At 39.2% G+C, this 12910-nt stretch overlaps 2 protein-coding genes across 3 annotated transcripts in view; one reads left to right on the forward strand and one right to left on the reverse strand.

Moving 5' to 3' along the window:
- Positions 1-12910, forward strand: part of LOC118745558 (glutamate receptor ionotropic, kainate 2-like) — a 637377-nt gene that overhangs the window by 523769 nt on the left and 100698 nt on the right. The window lies entirely within an intron of this gene.
- Positions 4870-11460, reverse strand: LOC118745559. Its single transcript, XM_036479034.1, has 2 exons — positions 11182-11460; positions 4870-6203 (listed from the first exon to the last, which is right to left on the reverse strand). The coding sequence occupies exons 1-2, from the start codon at positions 11248-11250 to the stop codon at positions 5526-5528; spliced, it is 747 nt and encodes a 248-aa protein (XP_036334927.1). The 5' UTR covers positions 11251-11460; the 3' UTR covers positions 4870-5525.

Genomic DNA, 12910 nt, shown 5'->3' on the forward strand with positions numbered 1-12910 from the left:
TGCCAAACTTTAGGGGAAGGTAGGTGGGGGGGTGAGCTGCCTGATAAACAAAAAATTTTCAGGTTAAAGTGTCACCGTTTTTGAAATATTTACATTTTTTCGAATTAAAAAAAAATCGTGCATTTTCATGTGTCATCTTTAACTGCAACTACAAACCGGGCAATACTTAGTAAATTTTTTATGTAATAAATAATATAAAAAAAACTTTTTAATATACAACGCTTTTATAAATGGACTAAAAAGTAGAAAATAATACTTCTCAGTCCCATAGAATTTGTTTTGATAACTTTTGATTTTGAAATTTTAGCAAAAGTCATTATAAACAATCTATGAAATTGAAAATGAAAAACGTGGAGCGCATGCAATACAAAGCATTCGATTTAATTGACAATAGTCAAACTACATAACGTAGACCTAAAATTTCTACAGCGAAAGTAGAACTTTGAAATCGATTTTAAGCGGTCGTTATTCATATACCCACATACATACATACATACATATATTACTTTTCATATCAATTCAAGTGTATTACATGCGCCCCACGCTTTTCATTTTCAATTTCATAGATTGTTTATAATGACTTTTGCTAAAATTTCAAAATCAAAAGTTATCAAAACAAATTCTATGGGACTGAGAACTATTATTTTCTACTTTTTAGTCCATTTATAAAAGCGTTGTATATTAAAAAGTTTTTTTTATATTATTTATTTTCTACTTTTTAGTCCTGTCTGAATAAAATTTTGCAATAGATATTAAAATAATTCAACGATATTAATAGAAAGGTGCACACACATGCATTTACATATGTATGTACATACAAACGAGCACCAATTAATTTTATTTAAAGAAATGGCGTGTCGTCTATTTTCGCCGATATGCGTGTATAAACCCTCCTCAAAGTCTATCCAAAAAGCCAGCAACTCACACAACAGGTTCCCCAGAGCAATTCGCTCGAGAAAGTGGTACCCGGTACACGTAATACGCGGCACACAGCACAACAATCCGCCAAAACAGGCAACCCGGCCCAAAATTACCACCGTAGAAGGCAGAAACCCCGAGCGGCAGTGCAGGAGCCCAAGAATTACCCTTAAAACGGCCACAGGAGCTTAAAAAGACCAACTGGTCCCCAACTGGGCCGAAGGTAAATAGTTTCGGACTAGCCCCAAACTGGTTCCCAACTGGTTCCCGGACTGGTCCCCGACTGTTTACCAACTGGTCCCACGAACTAGTTACCAACTGGGCCCAAAGTGATTACCAACTGGTCCACTTATACCTCAAGTGGTCCACAAGTCACTTCACTTACAAAGCATTCGATTTAATTGACAATAGGCAAACTAATTTTATTTAAAGAAATGGCGTGTCGTCTATTTCCGGTGTAGCAAACGTAGTACATAGGGCGACATCTAGATGTCATCTACCTCGCCCTATTCACTATGCTTTTTTATAGGAGCTTTTCAAAGCTTTGCTTTGGTGCCGGAAACACAACATTGAAAGCTTCTGGATCCACAACATTGAAAGTTTCTGGAACACAACATTGCAAGTTGATAAAAGCGTTGTAATAATAAAATACTTCCAGATAGTTGCCTCTCCATACTCAAATGCAATGTAGTTAAAATATATTAAGGAACCATCATAAAATTAGGACTATTTCTGGATTTTTAACTTTTTGATATTTTCTTCCCCAACTTTGACTATCTCGGGTGAAAAAAAATGCACTGAGCTATAACTTTACATTACATAAAAAAATTGCTCATTTAATAAAGATTTCAGAAAGGTGCCACACTTACTGTTTTGAATAGAAAAAAAAGTTATAGCCGCTTTTGTGGGTAAAGGACTGAGACACGCTAGAATGTATTTAATAGATTTAAATTGAATTTGCTCTTGTTACCGTCAAATGACATGCTAAATAGTACAAAGGTACACAAAGGTTACTTGCTTCTGACATTATTTTGTGTTACTGTGGATTTTGTGAAATTGGACCCTTCGAACATTGTGTTATTAACATAACATAACATACATGTACATATATACATATGTATACACGCAACATAATTTCCCTGTAGTCAAATGTACTAATTGTAAACTACCTCACAACTAGTATGAACCGCACGCCCAACTAGTCAGCCAACTATCTTTTTTCCATGCAATCAACTGGTATTTTTAACATGGGGATGTCCTACGAGATGGCAATTCTTAGATTTCGGCCAGAAATATACCAGTCTCATACTAGTTCAAAATAGACAGAAAAGTAGTAGTCAAATTATGGCCCAAAACCTCTACTTTGGAAGTAAAAAAAATAAAATGAATTCATGAATATACAATAAAAAACTTTTGATTAAGTACACTTTAATATATTACACATTTTTATTTAGCAGCCTTAGATTTGCCAATAATTAGTGTTACATTTTTTGAGTGCTAATTAAAAGGAAAAATAAATACATAAATATTTCACACTTTCGAACATAAATTTAAATGCATTTTTCATTAAATATTATAAAAAGTAAAAGCTTTCAGGTACAATAAATACTACATTTTTATCTTTTTTAATAATATTGAATATGGAAAAGAAAACATTTTAGTTAAAAATAAAGCGAATACTTTATTTAATTTTTGAGTGAACTAAAATAAAAATAAAAGTTTTAATGAAAATAAATTTAATTCATTAACTATTTCAGTAGTTTCGTTTTAAAAATTTTTAAAAGTAATAAATAATTAAAGCAGGGATTAAATATTCTTAATTCTTGTCTCTACATTGGCTTGTCGATTGATAATTGAAATTAATCAAATAGCTATATAAATCGTGTAAGTAAAAAAAGTCAAACATAATTGAAAATGATCAAAAATAACATAATAATGATGTAATTAAAATTAACGAATTAATTAAAATTTTTTGTTTAAGTAATTAATTATTAATCATCAAAAAGGTGCTAATATCGGTATTTAATCATTAAACGGTTATCCAAAAACACATGCTTTAATTATTTAATTAATCATTATGAATATTTATCATTATTTAACAGGTATGGTATAATTGTGAGTACGTACTCGCTTTAACGGTTTCCTATACACTCAAAAGAGTTATAATATTTTGTGTTCTCTATTGTATTAAACTGTCGAGGTCAAATAAAACAGGGCATGAAAAAATCGTTTTGTACTTGGTACAAGTCTGGTCATTTTCCTACTAGTTCGGTTTCAGTCAGGAAATTCTAGTTGGAAACTAGTATTTTTGCTCTTTAGTTTGGGGTTTCACTGCAGGGTTTGTATCGATTCGAACAATTTGATACAATCAAGCACTTGTACTTCACACGAATCATGCATGCATGTACGTACATACACACGCAACACACTTTAGTATCGATACGAAAAACAGTTTCGTTACCGCACAATATGTTGTGTTGTATTGATTCACGATGATGGTGCATATACGGAACATGCGAGTAACAATTCGGCCGATGACGGCTGCAGTGTGCGCGTAGCGTTACTGTTTCGAATAGAAAAAAAAGTTATAGCCGCTTTCGTGGGCAAAGGACTGAGACACGCTAGAATGTATTTAATAGATTTAAAGCGAAGCGCACATTGGCGCGATTCTGTCGTTGCGAATCCGCAAGCCCAAAAATTACAACAATGCTACCCATACATTTTAATGCGCTAGCGCACACTTGCACGATTCCGTCGCTGCGAATTTTTCGAACATTCAATGTTCCTCTCTATTGACGCGTTCGAAACGCGGCTTGCAGCGTTTTGAAGGCGTCAAAGAAGAAGAAGAAAGGTGTCACAGCAATAAAGGCAAATAAAAAAAAACGTGTAATGTACAAAAACTAATAAAAACGTTCGTAATAATAGTATTTTGTACGATTTGGGCACGCCGAGTGCGAAAATACACGAAATAAAGGGAAAATTGAGTGAATTGTACACCGGAAATCGACGCGAAAAAATCGCTCAAGTGTGCGCACGTTTGCGGATTCGAAGTTAACAGCCGAATTCGCAACGTATTCGCAACGATGGAATCGCGCTAATGTGCGCTTCGCTTAAATTGAATTTGCTCTTGTTACCGTCAAATGACATGCTAAATAGTACAAAGGTACATTATTACCTGCCCCTGACATTATTTTGTGTTACTGTGGATTTTGTGAAATTGGACCCTTCGAACATTGTGTTATTAATATTATGACAGAGAACACGCAGTATACGTCGCATGAATATGCGGATATTCACCTAATTTACGGTAAAGCTTGCTGTAATGCCAGAGCTGCTCAAAGACTCTATGCAGAGCGATACCCCAATCGCCGACATCCGGGTCGTGAAGTATTCCCCCGGACCCATAGAGAAATATATGAAGGTAAGTGATTTTTACATCTTTCTTGTTTGCTTGCTTGTTAACTATCATTTTTCACTTTTTTAAGGTCGCATACCTGGAAGGCGTGGCGGCGAAACAGGACGTCCTGCAACGGTAGATGTTGAAGCTGTGTTAGAGGAAGTGGAACTAGGTCCATCGACTTCAGTGAGAATGATGGAAAGACGGACGGGAATACCAAAAACTACAGTTCACAAAGCTTTAAAATACCATCGATTTCATCCCTACCACATTCAACGTGTTCAGGCTCTACAGGAAAGAGATTACCTGTCGAGGGTTAGATTTTGCCGTGAAATGTTGCGAATGCATGCATCAGACCCCAACTTTTTTAATAAAATAATTTGGAGCGATGAATCATCATTCAAACGTGATGGTTATTTTAATTTACATAACCTTCACAGTTGGCAGATAGACAATCCTCACGAAATGAGAGTAGATCGTTCGCAGGACCGGTACAAAATAAATTTATGGTGCGGTATTTGAAAAATCGTCACTAATTTGTGACGAAAGCCTTTTTAGTTTCTAAACCCTGATGGTTTTTGTACGGGAGCGCGAAGAATATTAATTCACGGACTAGGTTGTTTATACTTGTGAGCACGAACTTATCTAGGTAGTTGCCTTCAAAGCGTGTCAAATTAATATTGAGCACGACCGGTCACTTCTATTGTAACAATTCAAGTGTTTATTTAACATTCAATTTCAGTTTCTTAGCCTATGCAGTCACCAACTAGCGGCTCTCTATATACTTATTGGCTAGCGGCTTATATTAAGGAGAAGAGGAGAACGAAAGAACAGTAATATGTAGGTAAATAGGTAAGTATGAAGCGGTAAGTATATAACGAAAATAGAAGTAGGCAAGGTAAGTATACAAGTGTAAAGGGTAAGTAAACGAACGAGAAGGAAGGTAAGTGAACGAAAAAACGGAAAGGTAAATTTGTATATACATTAGTGCATGTAGATTTAAGTATATATATTCATGTCATTATGACAATTAAAAGAATCTCAACAATGTATGCGTACTTCAAAATTTCATTTGTTAATAAAACTACTAAATTCAAATGCCTGCTCATCTGCTTCAACACCGGCCACCTTGAAGGGACCTAATCTCCTCCAATCTTCGTTTATTGGTAAAACGGCTAGTTTATGAATGGGGCGTCGTATAATCCCAGACTTAGTTTCGATGTCGGCGACGCGCACCTTGGCGTCTGCGCCGGGTATTGTTGCCATGATTCGGCCCAACACCCACTGCTGCGGTGGCAGGTTGTCCTCGTGGACGACGGCGAGTTGGCCTGGCTCGACGTTGGGCTGCAGTTTCGCCCACTTGTTGCGCTGCTGGAGCTCCATAAGGTAGCACTTCGACCACGCGCGCCAAAATTGTTGCTTGAGAAAGCAAACAAGCCGCCATCTCTCTAAGCAGCGGTTGGGGCTGTCGGGCACTTTCTCCGGAGGCAAGGCTCGCAGGGGGCATCCGATAAGTAAGTGCGCCGTCATTAGCGCTTCGCCGTCGTTGGGGTTGCTGCTGAGCGGTGCGAGCGGTCGCGAATTGAGCACTGCCTCGATTTCGACGAGCAGGGTTGCAGCTTCTTCGCCGGTTAGCAGCGCGTTGCCTGCGGCGCGCACCAGTAGGTGTTTCGCCGATTTCACCGCTGCCTCCCACAGCCCGCTGAAGTGGGACGCCCTCGGAGGTATGAAGGCGAACGTGAACCCTTCGTCGGCGGCGAACTGGAGAATCTCCGGCTTCTGATTCAGAAAGGCCTCCAGCAGCTATCTCAGCTTCCACTCCGCTCCGACGAAGTTCGTCGCGTTGCCGCAATGTATCGTGGCTGGTATCCCCCGGCGTCCAATGAACCTTTTTAGGGCGAGAATGAATTTATCAGCAGTTAAGTCGGATACAAGTTCTAAGTGTACTGCCTTTGAAGCGAAACAAACGAAAATGGCAATGTACATTTTCACGGGTGGTCGACCGCGAATTTTCAACGTAATATGTATGGGCCCGCAATAATCTACACCGCATATCATAAATGGTCGTTGGGCTCGTAGCCTATCGGCGGGTAGATTGCCCATGATCTGACTTTGCAGTTTCGGCTTATAATGGAAACAGTGAATGCAATCTCTAACAGTTCGACTACAGGCTTCTCGTGCATTTACTAACCATATTTTTTCTCGTAGAAGCGCTACTAGTGCCTTTGGGCCCGGCATGGTGATTGCAAACATGTAGGAACCGGAGATATGCTTTCACAAAGTGCGAACCTTTGCTTAATAGCAGAGGAAATTTGGCATCATAGGGAATGGGCACGTTCAGTAAACGGCCACCTATTCGAATCAGTTTAAACGATAACGTTGATTGAGAGTATTCATGCAGAAAGGGAGATAATTTCTGCAAGCTAGAAGGAAGTGCGATACTTTTCGATAATTTGTCAATTTCTTCGCTATATTCATACTGTTGAACTATTTCGACAATTTTAAGGAAACTAAGCTGTAATTCCTTTGCTGTGGGTACAACTTCAAATTCTAACTTCCGATCTCTAGTTTTTCGAGGCCATCTTAGTACGTAAGCGAATATTCGAAGCAGAAGCGGATTTGTTGTGGCCTCAATTGCACTTAACGTAATTGCGTTCTTTTTCTTTTGAAATGCTTGGTGCTCTGAAGAGAGGTTAAAATTGACATTTTGTGGCCATAAAGCAGGGTCTTCAAGGAGGAACTGCGGACCGGAAAACCATATTGATGTATTTAATTCGTCCACGTTACAACCCCGAGACACTTGATCCGCTGGGTTTTGTTTTGTTGGCACATGTCGCCATGATGCATTCTGGGTACACTCTTGGATTTCGGACACTATATTTGCGACGAAAGTTTGCAGCGCAGATGGATGCGTTTTGATCCAGTGCAAAACTATTTCGGAATCTGTCCAGAAACTAACTTTTTCTATCGGTCGACTCAACATTGGCGAAATTCTTGACCATAATTTGGCCAGAAGATGTGCTGCCGAGAGCTCTAAACGCGGAAGAGATTTTGTCTTCAGCAGAGCTACTCTAGACTTTGCGGTAAGCAGCGTACATTTCGTACCACTAGCGGTTTGGCTACATATATAAACGCAGCAGCCGTACGCTCTTATTGAGGCGTCGGAAAAGCCATGAATTTGGCAGCTGGCACTCTACTCAGTATTTACATACCGAGGAATGCTGATTGATGCAAGCTGCAGTAGGTTTACTTTAAAGTTTTGCCAGCTAGTGTCGAGGCGCAATGGAATCTACTCATCCCAATTTAGCTTTTGAATCCAAAGCTCTTGCAGCAAGATTTTTGCTTTGGTAACTAGCGGGGCTAATAAACCCAGAGGGTCGAAGAGGCGAGCAGAAACCGATAAAATGTTTCGTTTGGTTGCTCGCAACTTCCTTAAGTTGTCTTCCAGAATGAAGCGAAAACTGTCATCTTTCGGCTGCCAGTGAATCCCCAGCGTTTTCCTAGAGTCTGTGTCGCTGAGCTGCAATAATTTCTCATGACTCTCGCTGTTCGACCGGTTGGGGTGATTGGAAAACCACTTTGTTAGTTTGAGGCCTGCCGATTCTAGAATTTTGTTCACCTCAGTTTGAATTTGAATGAGGGATTTCAAATCGTCGGATCCTGTCAGCAGGTCGTCGACATAAAAATCATGTCCAATGATTTTGGCACCGAGTGGATATTTCGGTAGATTCATGTCGCTTAGCATTTGAAGACACCGTGTGGCGAGAAATGGTGCAGGCGCAGTGCCGTAAGTCACGGTATTCAAACGAAAGACCTGCAAATGTTCTGATGGCTCTGGTCTCCACACTATGAGCTGGAAGTTCCTATCATCTTAGTGCACTGAAATCTGTCGATACATCTTTGTAACGTCGGCAGTAATGGCATATTTGTGCAATCGGAAGCGAAGGAGTGTCGAAAAAAGCTCTTCTTGAACTGTCGGTCCGACCATCAAGATGTCATTCAACGCAACTTGTGTTGATGTACGGCTTGAAGCGTCAAAAGCTACGCGCAACTTAGTAGTCGTGCTTTGCGGTCTTAACACACACTGATGCGGAATGAAATAATGCGGCTCACGCGGGATTTTGTTGTTTGTGGGACTCATGTGGCCCAATTCTAGATACTCTTTCATGAAGTCCAAATACATCGTGCGAAGTTCTGGATCTTTCAGTGTCCTTCTCTCCAGCGCCTGAAATCGCCGAGCTGCGGTTTCATACGAATGACCAAGTAACATACGATCATTTCTAAAAGGCAGTCTGACTTGAAGCCTTCCATCAGGTAAAACAACCGTGGGTTTTGAAAATAGCTGCTCGCATTCAGCTTGTTCGGGAGTTAGCCTTTTGACGTTTGCCTCCGAGGGTAGTTCTTCCAGCGCCCATAATTTCTGGACGGTGGCATCGATATTTTCCATATTTTCCTCGGCTTGGCATAATGTGCTCTTTACTTGTGCACTGGAGCTTTGACTTGAGGCATATTTACCCGATATTATCCAGCCCAATAATGTTTTTTGCAGCGTTGGCTGCCTTGGTCTGGTTTTGATCTGACCCACTGTTAACAGATCAAAGAACGCTTCAGCTCCCAATAATATGTCGATTTTTTGACATTTAAAAAAGTTTGGGTCAGCCAGTTCGATATTTTGTGGGATTTTCCAGCCATTTGTGTTCACTGTGTGATCTGGGTGATTGGCTGATATCGAACGCATTACCCAAAAATCTGTTGAAAATTCAAAATTATTAACCCTCGATTTTACGAAAGTTGTTAATTTGCTTTGGACCTTATTATTCGAATTGCCAATTCCAATTACATTCAGGGTCGACTTCTCTCTTCGAATTCGCAATTTTTGTGCCAGCTCCTCGGTCATAAAGTTGACTTGGGACCCAGAGTCAAGCAGAGCACGAGCTGACACATAACTACCAGAGCAGCACTTTACGTACACTTCGGCTGTTGCTAGCATGACGCGATCTGGCACACTGCTAGTATGCATCGCCTGTGTCGTCGGAGGTTGAAGCTCAGTCTCAAAGGAGATCGGGTATTGGTGCAGCATAGTATGGTGTGACCGATTGCACACACGAAAGCGATCTGATTTGCACCTTGAGACAGTATGTCCCTTGCGCAAGCAATTTATGCACAAGGAAACCGATTTCGCGTATTCGAATCTCTGAAGAGCAGTCAACTCTTGGAATTTTGGGCAAGATATAATGAAATGGTCCTTTGAACCACAGTGCAGGCAAGTTGGCTCTTTAGAGTTTGTTGCGATAAATGCTGCCTTCGATCTTTCGAATTGTTGATTCCTTGTCTTCTGTCGAGTGTCTGAATTATTAATTTTTGTCTGGGATGAGGAAGCTTCTTCAGCAGAAAGATGCTGGTACCTCTTATTGAGCATAGCTTCACACTCAGCCCAAAGCGGCAATTTACCATAGTCCAGCTGCTCCTCCCACTTTGACCGAGTAGTGGGATCAACCTTCGACATGACTATGTGAATTAACATCGCATTTGAAATATGTTTGTCATCACCCAGAGACAAAAGCGAGTCATACACCGCGGACACTGTGTCGATTATCGATCGCAAAGATGAAGCAGAAGGTTTTTGAATTTTAGTAAGATCAAAGAGTCTAGAAACTGTATTGAAAAATATAAGACATTTATTGTCATATACTCTCTTCAAACTGGCCAACGCCTTTGGGTAATTCTCTTCCGACATTTGGAAGGACTTCACTGTGCCCAATGCTTCACCGGATAAACATGACACTAAATGATTAAATATTTCGATATCCGGGATCGTAGGAACGTTGTGCACTAAACTCTCAAACAAGCTCATGAAATTCTTAAATTCAGAATATTCCCCTTTAAATTTGGGCAGCGACATCTTAGGGAGTCGCGAGCTGTGAGGTGCAATAAATGACGATTCGGCAACAGAAGATTTATTTTTTGCGAGAATGGACTTAATCACGGACTTCGTTTCACTACAACTTACACTATGTCCTCCAATTCTCCACGGGCCAAATCTTCCTCATCAATTTCTTCTATCCTTGATTGACACGTCATTCGCTTTTCGCTGTGTGAATTTAAAATTTCAAGTCTACATTCTAATTCGATGGGATCTAACGACATGGTTTTTTCGATAAGGCCCGTTCTTATACGTACTATGTTTCTTTTCAGAACTCACCGTTGCTTTTTAAACACCTTCAATTCTTCTACTTGGCTCATTTTTAAATCGAGTCCCGATGTCTTGGTTGCGAACAGAAGTATAACCTTTTGCCTTTATGCACAGTAATTTTGTGCTCGGAAATTAGTTCTGGAAGTTTTTTAGGAAACTAAACCGAAAAAGATTTTTCATGAAACTTGACCAGAACCAACGAAAAACGAGATCGAAAGCCAATTGCCGAACACCAAGAAATTGCAACGGTTGTTAATTTTTCACTTTGCAGTAGCAAATTAGCGAAAATTAAATTTGCGAAAAATATCGTATGTATTACGATAGACTCCTTAGCCTATAAATCACGCTTGGAATTTTTTGAAATTTTACGAAACAATACAAATCGAAAATAGTACTCGCAAAATTATTCAAACATAAAACGCGCACTTCTACTTCTTGTCCCAAGGTATCTTTCACTTCAAAGGCAGTATGTAAATATGTATTTATGTATATACGATGTATATTTTTGCAAGCAATATGTATACCTCTATATAATTGGCGCAATTGAAATGGATACAAGAAATGCCAAAAATTTAAGCTTTTATTCTTTGTAAGACGAGTATCAGTAATTTTAATAATCAAATCAATTACAAAGCCAAATATTTCGTATGCTTCAATTGTTCGCACTCAATACCTGTTTATCATGGACCGGTTTGTTTCCAGCCTTCACTTCCCTCTTGCAGACAATACAGTTGCAGTTCATTCTCGCGATGTACAACGGTGTAGCGGTCAGGTTAAGTCTACAGCAGAAATTCACAACGACAATTAGGCAGTCGTTTCGGAATAAGGTTCCACAGGTGAGTATATAGGATGCAGGATTCAAGATACGTTGATAGCAGCACTCAAACGGTAAGTATGTATGTCTTTTTCTTTTTTTATGTGAAATATATGTATATTTGTATTTATTTTTTTTAATTGTACTTTATGCACCACGGCCCACTGTCACTGCAGTCTATTTGCACTGCACCGTTTGTATTTGCTTGCTTTCTGTTTATTGTTGGTTTTTAGTATACTTGTGTGTGTTTGTTTATGTGTATATAAATTAAGCGAGACGACTTTGTATTGCTACCGACCGCGCAGGCAACTATAAGCTTTGTTCTTTTTTATTTTATTTTTTTTTGAGCTCCTAATTCACAACAGCTAGTATTTATTTGCAGAAATTAATACACGTAAATAATAACGCAATCGTTCTGTTTTTATTCACAAGGAGTATTTGTTTCTCTTATTTTTGGCATAATACAAATTCCGATTAAAAGTATAATTTATGTAGGTTAATTAAAACACTTCGCACTAGGTCCCTGCTCGGGCGCCATGAAAAATCGTCACTAATTTGTGGCGAAAGCCTTTTTAGTTTCTAAACCCTGATGGTTTTTGTACGGGAGCGCGAGGAATATTAATTCACGGACTAGGTTGTTTATACTTATGAGCACGTACTTATCTATGTGGTTGCCTGCAAAAGCGTATCAAATTAATATTGAGCACGACCGGTCACTTCTATTGTAACAATTCAAGTGCTTATTTAACATTCAATTTCAGTTTCTTAACTTATGCAATTACTAACTAGCGGCTCTCTATATACCAGGGTTCGTATTTGCACACATTCAACTTGCACTCACTGCTCATACACATGTGTGTGCATAAGTGGAAAACAAACTCTACTCACAGAAAAGTGTGTTCTGTTTGTTATTAAGCACATGCACATGTGTGTGAGCCGATTTTTGTACAAATTTCAGCCCATGCACATGCACATAATATATTCTTAAAAGAATTTCTTTATTAAACGTTATTTTTTGAAAGACAATTCAATAAAAAGTAGAGTTGTGTAGGTCGCGAACGAACTAGTTCAATTGACCGATTCAGTTCACTGAACGAACGAACTAACTCGTTCAGTGTTGATCAATGTCGTTCAGTGAGCGTGAACGGCCATGTTGTTTGTGAACGACGTTAACGTTGTTCAATCGTTCATTCTATACAAATCGATAGTGACATTTGATGCAACTATCGTTTGTTAACACTGGTTACGCCCGGTGAATATAATTGTGCAATTGGAATTCGAATGAAACAGCCGTTCAAAAGCAAACAAGAGATTTATTGTAATCATTAAAATGAGTTTAAGAAAAACGAGTGTTTTGTGGTCACATTTTACGGAAAGTGGCAATGAAAATGGCAAATGCAAATATTGTAGCTGCACATTGAGTATATCAGGTGGCTCCGTAAGCAACCTTAAGCGGCATCTGAAAGCTAAACACCCAACCCGTTGACGTTGAAGGTGCAGAAGGTGGAGCACCAATAGCTGGACAAGTTTCATCCTTACCGCAAAATCCTCAAGCAAATAATACAGCAGCATCAGTTGTTGAAGAGAT

Source organism: Rhagoletis pomonella, unplaced genomic scaffold (genome assembly GCF_013731165.1).
Source record: "Rhagoletis pomonella isolate Grant_MI unplaced genomic scaffold, Rhpom_1.0 Rhpom_scaffold_00009, whole genome shotgun sequence".
NCBI classification, from domain to species: Eukaryota; Metazoa; Arthropoda; class Insecta; order Diptera; family Tephritidae; genus Rhagoletis; species Rhagoletis pomonella.